The following is a 10,514-nucleotide window of genomic DNA, read 5'->3' as shown; positions in this document are numbered from 1 at the left end:
GTATTTGGGTGTACTCTTTGATGAGAATTCCAGATTCAAGAAGCACTTTCAGTGTCGCTAAGAAGGCGTGTGATGCCTTCTTCGTCATAGAGTGGCCCATCCGCTCTATAAGGGGGTCTAAATTTTAAAACAATGAAAATTTTGTATAAAGGTGTATGTGAGGCGATTATGCTTCATGCAGTACCTGTTTGGGCAAACAGAATGAGGTATAAAAGCTACTGTGATATTCTGTTGAAGGCTCAGTGTCTACTGTTATTTATTCCGGTGGGGGGGGTGGGGGGGAGCTTTTTCCTGTTTAGCCTCCGGTAATTACCAAATAATACTTCAGAGGATGATATTTATGAGTGTACATAAAGTGTAGTCTTGTACAGTCTCAGTTTGACCATTCCCAAGATGTATGGTTAATTGAAACCCAACCACCAAAGAACATCAGTATCCACGATCTAGTATTCAAATCCGTGTAAAAATAACTGATTTTACTAAGATTGATGGGGCTGTATAGGACTGTTCATGTGAGGCAGTTCTAGTCACCATGAGTGTTACACCAGTTAATGTGTTTGCATCAGAGACATCATTACATTAGCTGCAAAGAAATTGTGTGAACTGACTGCACAGCGTATTCGGGAAATAGAGGAGGAAAGTTGGTATTTGACAGGACAGGTGGGATGAGACGGTAAATGGGGTGTACGCACGGTCTCTTTCCAGACATAATGGCATTGGGAGTCGCCTCATGGATTTCCCCGAACCAGTATACGACTCAATTCCTTTTAGGCATGTTGCATTTTGGGACACGCTGGCTTGACTGACCTGGGTCAGTGTCCTTCACATCTTTCTGTCAGATGATGCATATTGTGTGCAGTACATCTGTTCAAAATATGAATTTAGGCATGCAGAGATGGTCAGGGAGCTTGAGGGTATTGGTTCAAGTCTGAATCTGCTGGCTAACTGGAAAGTTAGAGATGAGTGGCACATCATTGAAAAATTTGTAAGATTTTTGTAAGGATTGCAGAGGGTGTTTAGTGTAGAATAGTAGCCCTGGGTGGCTAGGGACCCGTTTGGGTGCTTTTCTGCCAGAGTAGGTGCATTTAGCACTTGTGCCCGATTAATGTTTGGTACGTTCATGGATTGATTTAAAGGCAATTTTGGATGCTTTGATATGGTAGGTCAAAATTGCGTGTTGCAAACAATTTTTGAGGGTATGAAATAATATTTTTTTATAACTCAATTGATAAATTTTTATTGGCTATCAGTTTTTTATTCAGTTCAAGCGAGTTTGAAAAATATATTTTGCAAGTTGATGGGTTTCAACATCGATAGAAATATCTTTTGAGGCAGTTGCATCGGTGTTATCCTGATGACTAAAATATGTAATTAGGTATTGAGCATGTAGAAGATGACCATCAGTAAGTCAAGTTATATTGTCTGCAATTCTATGTGCCAGTATTCATTTTAAAAGTAATATTCCTTGCACCAGTAGTATCATAATTACTATAATGAGAAGAGTAAACAATAAGTATCTAAATATTCTGTTCATTCAGAACAGAATAATTTGTTTAATATTTAAAGGATACATTTCCCTTGCTTATTAAGCACCCAACCACAGACATCTATCTTTTATGAAGTTCTGAAGATAGTTGGAACAAAAATAAATATCAGTCTAAATTAAAGAAATTTTTGTTTTCCAAATTGTTTATTACAGCATTATGTTACATATATTTCTAATATATGTTACAGTATTTTGTGATAGATTTTCTCATCAATTTATTTCTTATGTGTTGTAAGCTGCATTATATAACTTAGAGATTTGAAAAATCTCTTCTATCTCGTATATACTTTCTTTCGGTGGAACAGAGCACACTTTTCACAATATTACTGGACTCAATTATTTTCATATTCACATTTTAATAGTTCTTTAGATCCTATAATTATTTTTTTGTTTACTAAAAGAATTGCTAGGTCAAAAATTCCAAAGTATATAATTTTTATCATTTTCTCAATACATTCTTTACAGTTGTATTTTTTTTATTCATTAAAGGTTAGTTTAATGTCTTTTCAACATTTGTAGTTTTCATGGTTATTAGTAAAATACAAATTTTATAGTTTTTGTAAAGATTGTAAAACCACTTTACTGTATGAATACAATGCTTGTAAAATAATTATGCTGAAATTTCTATAGCTTTGTTTAGTTTACAGTAGTCTGTAAACAAATTGTGCTGTTCATTTCATTAATTTTTTTATAAAAATACATAAATTAAAAATAATTCGTTTCACATTTAGAATTTATGCTTTTTATTCTCTCCAGTTAATTCTAGTAATAGATAAATTTATGAAACTGGCATGTGATAATGTTGTCAGTTTTACATATACTTTAATATCATATCTTTTACTTCACAAACTTTATATTACCATTACCATATAAGGTAAGTATATAAGTTATAATATAACTTTATTTATATTACCATAATAAGGTAATTCAACTTATGCAGTTTTCTCTACCTCAATTTCTTTCAGTATTTAAATCTGGTTTGATGACTTACTGGTATTTTATTTATGTACTAGGTGGCTAGTATTACATTAATAAACAACTCTTTTATTTTTAGCAACTGCATAGTACTGCTTTATTAATAGCCTACACCAAACCACAAAAATACCACCAACACACTACATTATATACTGTTATTACAGTTAAATCATAATTATGTGGCCACTTGCCTAAAACCCAGCAAATAAGAAGGGATCACAGGTAAGGGAAAAAGGTAGTATAAAGGAGCAAAATATCAACAAAGAAAACATAACGGATAAAATTAGTTCCCTGTGTACATTCCTCAAGAGATTGGTATGTGTTTATATTGGTGCAGCAAACTGATCAAGTTTTGTTTGCCATGTCAAATGTATGGTGTAACAAATTGCTTTCTCAACCATTACTAAAATAAGGGAATCATTTCAATCTTAAACCAGTATTTACCATTCACAACAGTTGAAACTAAAAAACTGCACTAAGGTACATTACAACAATATCATGCCTAGAAATACAAAAAGCAGCACAAATTAGGTAAAATCTCCATAGATTTTCTTGAAACATATTTCCATACGTTTAAAAATTGACTTAAAAAAAAATGTACATGTATTAAATTATTTTTTCATCATGTAATACAAATAAACTTTGAAACTTAAAATTTGGACTAAATTTTACATCATAACTGTAAATTTATAGAAACTGATGAACCATGGTTGTTTTGTACTAGGTATCCGACTGTCCAGACCTCATTTACATAAAATTGTAACCAATAATTACAAATAAAAATCCCAGAATATAATAATTTTATTAATAAAGTAACAACACTATGCAATTTGAACACATTAATTAAATGTAAGAAAATATTTTCAACATTGTTTAATTTGAATTAAATATACTTTCATCAACATGATCATGTAGTTTTTCACAGATTGATGACAAATCATTATATAATTTTAAAATTTCTTTTCCCATTAAAAGTAAACTTTCCTGAATAAGTTTAACTTGCCAATCATGAAGATAATACAATTTGTTATCAACATTCCAGTTCCTCTCATGATTTTTAATAGCAGTCTGTTTTGAACGAATTATATCAATGTCTTTCTGGAATGAATCTATCTTCCCACAGCACTTTTTAAGATTTTTAATAAAGGTCCTTTCTGCTTGCGATAAGATATTTTGCCGACACTGGGCTAAATACAATACGATCTCGGCCCTTTTTAAAAGTTCGATTTGTTTTGTTTCGATAAATTCAATTTTGTTTGCAATATTCGCCGATTTAATTAATATATTATTTTTCATATTTTCTAAATTCTGCAAATCCTCGATTAAGTAATTCTTTCTTTTTAACAATGAAAGTACTCTTGATTTTATACTATTAACATGTTCCTCGTGAATGGATATCACATGCTGTCTAAAGTAAGTTACTAATTTCATAAAAACATGGAAATTATTTTCTGCAGATTCATTAAAACTTAAAGACCCAACGAATTCCCTGCAACTGTTGTTTTTAATCTTTTGATCGCAGAAAGATAAAGGCTGATGTTCCATTTTGAAGAAACGTGTCTTAATAACATAAATACGATTAAAATAATAGCTCTTTTATCATATAGAGTAAAAAAAAGGTAGAACATACACACTGACGAAACCGCTAAAAAAAAATAAAATTATGGTCTGATGTAAACATCAAAATATAAATCTAAGCAATTTCGGTAAAATTTAACAATGAAATCGCACCGGTCGTGTACATAACCAACAACACGTAATAACCGCTCCATTGAAAATTGTAAATATAGTAGAAGTGATTGCATAATTGCCAACTTTGCTATTCTTTTCTTATAACTCACTCTTTTATTAAAAAGAAATACTTAAGAGCTTAAGTTTCAAATTTCGAAATATTTATTCAGAGAAGAGATATAAAATAGTTCAATCTGAAATCTTATATACATAATTGAGGTAAATGGATATAATGTCCATCATGAAGAAGCATAGGTCATTTATTAATGTAAATTTAAAGGAAATTCCTTTAGAAAAAATAATATATTTTTCTCTTTTTGAACAAAATTACTTAAAAATAATAACTTTGAATTATTATAAAATATATATTTTTTCATAATAATATAATTATTCTCAGTAATTATTATACCATTAATAATATTTAAGAAAACAATTATGAAATATTTACAGATCGTTGACAGAAAGCAGTTGTAACAAGTACTGATCAAAATTTACGGTGAAGGTGTGATGACTTGAGAGTGAAGAATATACTTGTTTGCCGATTAACCTAACAGGCTAAGCAATGTTTTGCGAAATTATGACAGCTATGTTCAGATTGTTACAAGACTAGTGACTTTCTAAATGCGGGAGGTTTAGCAGCTAACATGCAGACAGAAGATGCCAGATACATAAAACGGTACTACAAGGCGACTGATTTTTTTTTTAATATAGAGGTTTTATTTAATGTTGATATCCTCGAGTATTGATCAGTAATTGTGACAGCATATTTTTTAATGAATGTAATCGTATTTTTTCATGTTGTAAAGTAGTTCATGCACCATACTCTGTTTACTGTTGATAGAGAAGCTCTGAGTATTTATTTTCAAATTTTTGAAAAATGACTAAATATTTTTTCTACTTTACTTTATGTTTAAATCAAATTCAATTTTATGTTTGGTGAATATTACTGTCCTAATCTCTGTGTAATTGTGATATGTAGAAAACGAGTGAGTTATTAAAGTTCATGATTTACTCCCAACACTTGTGCATTTGTACTATAGAATTATTCAATTTATAATTGTCTTTATGTACAATGATAAATTTCATTCTGTTATTTTGGTTAATAGCAGGTATAACTGTAAACGTAGCCTATTGGTTTCCAAGTACTAGTTAGATAGGATTCATCTTAATAATTTTAGTTATCGGAAAATTAAGTATGTTGAAATCCTTTTTTTAACTGTATAAAAAATTGTAATATATTGAGCAATCTGTTATTTATATAGTTTTTTCTTAGTATTGTTCAAAGTTCATGTGTGAGAATATGGATTGTAGGTTTTGTAGCATATAAAAAATGTGATGCCTGACCAAGATTCAAATCCAGAACCATCTAGACAACACATTTGCCATGGTCAGCTAGTTGGTCAGTTTTTGTTGTGTAGTAATTCATTAAAAACAAAATTAAAGGAATTTAAAAACCCATCAACTGTATTACAAGCAGTTTTTACGCAAGAGATGTTTTAATTTTAAGTCTGAGAAAATAGTTTTTAAATTAGCGTAGAATATTTATTTCTTTGAAACATTCTGCTTCAGTCACCTTTTATAGTAGTGTGGCCAAACATTTTAAGGATATTTATAAGATCTAAAAATTTGCCTTAATATTTTTTTGATGGAACTCTTTTTTGGAGATATTTGCATAAAGCACACCTACTTGTGCCCTCCTCTAAAACTTTTCATAATGCGAACTATGATTTTGCAACCAAGAATAGTTAAGTATTTTATATGTGAAAAAATTAATTCACTTTTACTGATTTGTATTTTTATTTCACAGTCGTGTACGCTCTGGTAATATTGATGTCCATCCTACAGAAACTGCTTTAATCGTTAATTATGAACTGGAGGCAGTTATACTTGGTGAACACGGTGAACCTATATTAAGTGATAAAAAGGTAAAATTTATATTAAAGTATAAAATTTTAAAAGTAAATTTTGGTTTTACTTTTTATTACAGTGATTTGAATATCGGTGGCAATCGTTGTTGTATTCCTATGTACATAATTTAAAAAAAAATATTTTATAAACAGCTAATATTTTGTTAATATATTACTTAACACTGATTGATATATATTGACTTGTATTTTATTTTTATATCCATTATACATGTATAAAATCGCATAACAGTTGTATGCAATATAATGTTAATTAGAATATCACATTATTAGAAATATTGTCAATATTATTACATAATTAACATCTTTGGATACCTGAAGTAAGTGTTGTTTCTTCAGTACATTATTGAACAACTAACTATTATGGTCCAGTCATTACATCTGCTGTATATTCTTGATTAAGGTTTATAATTATTATTAATTATAAAATCAATACAGCATTAAGTTACAAATGCATTAATCAAAGTATTACTAAGTGCTAATTAATAACTAATGTTAACTATTTACATACGTTAAGTAGGATGTATATATATATATATATATACATTAATCCGATCAACCCAAGGGTAGAATCCTATCAATAAATAGGATGAAGCCTACCTTATTCCATAATCCAAGCAAGAGCGTTTTCGTTAGTACCTCGCCTCATCAGTTGCTCTATAATTTTTAAATCTTTCGTTGCAAATTGCATATTAAAATTGAGATTTAAAATAGTTAAAAAGATCCCTTTCCAATTAAATCAAAACAGAAATAAAACTAAATTTTTTTTTAAATTCAAAAATTTTTAAATTAAAATTAAAAATTGCATTTATATAAAATATGAAGTCATTAATACAATTAAATTAATAATTATATATTTATAACTTTGGCTAACTAGTCTACATGGATGTCTAATTTATTTTTATTATTAATTTTAATTTTAACTTAATTTAATTTTATTAATGATTTCATATTTTATATACATGCATTTTTTAATTTTAATTTACAGTTTAAACATTTTTGAATTTAAAAAAATAGTTTTATTTCTGTTTTGATTTAATTGGAAAAGGTTCTTTTAACAATTTTAATGTGCAATTTGCAATGATCAGTTTTAATTTTAACGTGTAATTTGCAATGAAAGATTTGAAAAATTATAGAGCAACTGATACAAGGTACTCTTGAAAGCGCTGTTGCTTGTATTATGGAATAAGATAGGTGTCATCCTACTTTATCTTATTAATTCTGTGCCTGGGTTGATCGGATTAATATAATTTGTATAGTGCAGAGGAATATGATTCCTGAAAGGAATGATTTTAGAAATATATATATACACATACATACATGTAATAGATTACTGATAATAAAACCAGGTTATTAACAAATATTGTATATTTAAATACAGAGTATGACAAGATTAAAAGTAATTTTAACTGTAGACAGAGTTAAGGTAAGGTAAACACTTTACAAGACTAGTTAAGAATATATTACAGCCAGTTTACACTATCAGATTCTAATTTCAATTTTTTTTTTTTATTATTAAATAGATTTTCTATTTTTAGGATGTCAGATATGAATTTTTTAATAAAATCAAAAATATGTTGTGTTGAGGTTAAAATTGTTATTTTATAAAAGATATATCGACAAAAAATTTTCTAAATAATTCCTTGTTAACTGCTGGTAAACAAAGTCATTTTCTGCACTTCTTGTCTTATAGATCAAAATAATGTGTAGATAACTTATTTTACCATCTTTACATCAGTTTTAAAGCTCTCTCCGGATCCTTGTATGTGTATAAATGGTGTAAAGGATTTTTTAAAAATTTGTAAGGAGGCTATATATCTTTTTTCATCAATAGTTCTTATTTCTTTAACCCTAATTCAATGGGACCAAGATATTACATATTGAAATCTAGAGTTTGCTAATGAATCATAGACAATGATTAGTGTATTTTGTGGACAACAGTTACTTAGTTTATAAAATTTGAATTAAATTATTTTTGGTAAAGTCTGTTTGAATTTAACCAGACATCTATTAATGGTAACTGCCTACTCTGAATTTTTTTTTTTTTATAAATGACAATGTTTGTGTAATCAGTCAATAACACAGAATGATAATAAGGAAGTAAAGTAACGAGATCATTATTAAAAATCTGAAATAAAAAGGGACCAATAAGACTAAAGATTACTACTTTTAAACCAGAACTTTAGATGCGATCCCATCAGTTTCAGTAACTAGCTGTTTTAAATACTTATTACCCTCTTTTTTTCTGACATAATAATAATATGAGGATAAATCAAATATAAATGGGACTTTTGTTCCTGAGCATCTATGGTTGGTAGGACTGGGGCTGCACCTCTAGTATGCTTGGGTGGGGAGAGCTGGCCATTCCACACTTCCAGCCAATTCATCAGTAATGCTCACAATGTCAGAGAAACAGGTGCATCCCTCTATTACGCAATGCATAATTATAAAATTTCTTGCTCGTGAAGGAGTTCATGTGACGGAAATTTTCTGGAGATTGACTACACAATTTGGGGACCAAATATTGTCAAAGACTCAGGTGTTTGCCTAGCATAAAGAGTTCAAGAAAGGATGAGAACAAGTGGAAAATCAGGAACACGATCGCTGTCCTTGGACCAGCATTACAGATGAAAACATTCGTGCAGTTTGAGATATTCTTGAAGACTGTTGACGGATGAGAGTGTCTGAAATTACAGAACAGGTCTAAATAAGTTATGGGAGCTGTCAAGCGATCTTCAAAATGACCTACAGTTCTGTAAACTGTATGCCAGATGGGTCCCTCGCCTTTTGATTACAGATCAGAAGTTAAGACATTTGGAGATCTGTCAGAGGCTTACAGCAAGGTTTGCAAAAGAAGGTGATACAATTTTGAGTCGAATCATCACCCGCGACAAAGTGTGGGTCCACCACTACACTCCTCGGTCGAAACAAGCCAGTATGGAGTGGCAGTTGAAAGGGGAGGCAGCCCCAGTAAAAGCCAAGAGACGACTGTCAGCTGGCAAGGTTCTTTCAACCATTTTTTCGACCGGCAAGGCATTAAGCTCATTGATTTTTTGCATGAGTGATGCACCATCAGTGCTGCTTACTACTGTGAGCTGTTGAACGAGGTGAGGACTGCACATTTCTGCAAAAGACTGAGACCAGCTGAATTGAGGGGCCATCCTCCTACACGACAATACAGGCCCCGTCCTACAGCTCCAACAGTCAGTCTCAAAACTAAAAGAAATGCACTGGACTCAACTTTATCATCTTTCCTACAGCCCGGACATATCACCCTGCGATTTTCATTTGTTTCGGTCACTTAAAGAAGCTCTAGGAGGGCAACGATTTGAAATTGAGGGCGTGGAGGGATTCGTGTGCAGTTGACTAATGACGCAACCGGCTTCATTCTTTGATGCTGCAGTAAAAACCCTCCTTGCTGGGAAAAATGTATTTCTAAAGCAGGAAACTATGTTGAAAAATAAATTATATTTGCCTTTTATTTTTCAATGAATAAATTTAAAAAAAAATAAAATCCCATTAGTATTACCCTCGTAATAATAATGTGTAATCAAAGTCATATTTTCATAAATCAATAAATAATCTGTTGCAATTTATTTATTATTTGCCTGAAGAACTAAATGAAAAAAGCATAATTTATTTTCTTACTTTTTGCCAATATACTAATAAGTGGTGCTTGGGGTATGATGCTTAAATACAACCCTAAACATTTTGAATTCTATTGGAAACAACCAGTAGTTTTGAAAAAATTAATAGATCTATTACAAAATTTTAGAAGTAACTAATATATCTAAAAATTTCAAATATATCTTTTATAGCAAATTTTGTTTAATATATAAAAATTATGTAATACCTGTGGCATCTTTATTGAATTAAAAATAAACCTTTTATAAACTTTTTTAAAATGTTGCAAACTATGAAAATTGAAATGGGTTTGGAATTATGCAGACATATTTAAAAAGTTTTTATAAATTACTAAATTTTTGTAAATAATATTTGGATGATTGGTAGTCAAAATCTAGCAAGTTGGATGCAGCTGTGTGTGGGAAATGCAATATTTAGACTAGCCACATTTAAAGGGTTAGTAATTCTTAACAGATGTTTAAATGTTACTTATTTTAGTTGGCAATTTTATAATTTTTTTACTGATTTCAGTTATATAATATTGTTTTAACTCACAAACAGTATAATTTTATTGTACTGAATAATTTTATTATGCTGACTGGTGAAGCTTTTATTCTAAGGAACAAATTAATAAAATATAAAACACTGACTTTTCAAACGCGTTTTAGTGATTTTTTATGTAGGAGTTTTATTTTCTTCTGTAGAAGATTATC

At 29.8% G+C, this 10,514-nt stretch overlaps 1 protein-coding gene across 1 annotated transcript in view; it reads left to right on the top strand.

The window, feature by feature from the left end:
* The first annotated feature begins 4,721 nt into the window (after window positions 1-4,721).
* The window catches only part of Kap3 (kinesin associated protein 3), a 65,032-nt gene continuing 59,239 nt past the window's right edge, over window positions 4,722-10,514 (top strand). The window contains exons 1-2 of the mRNA XM_075357232.1: window positions 4,722-4,928; window positions 6,060-6,177. Of these exons, the coding sequence (XP_075213347.1) occupies window positions 4,897-4,928; window positions 6,060-6,177 (150 nt within the window). The 5' untranslated portion in view covers window positions 4,722-4,896. The remainder of the gene's footprint in view (window positions 4,929-6,059; window positions 6,178-10,514) is intronic.

This window comes from Lycorma delicatula, chromosome 2 (genome assembly GCF_047948215.1).
Source record: "Lycorma delicatula isolate Av1 chromosome 2, ASM4794821v1, whole genome shotgun sequence".
Lineage (NCBI taxonomy): Eukaryota > Metazoa > Arthropoda > Insecta > Hemiptera > Fulgoridae > Lycorma > Lycorma delicatula.
This window is presented reverse-complemented; position numbering and strand designations above follow the sequence as displayed.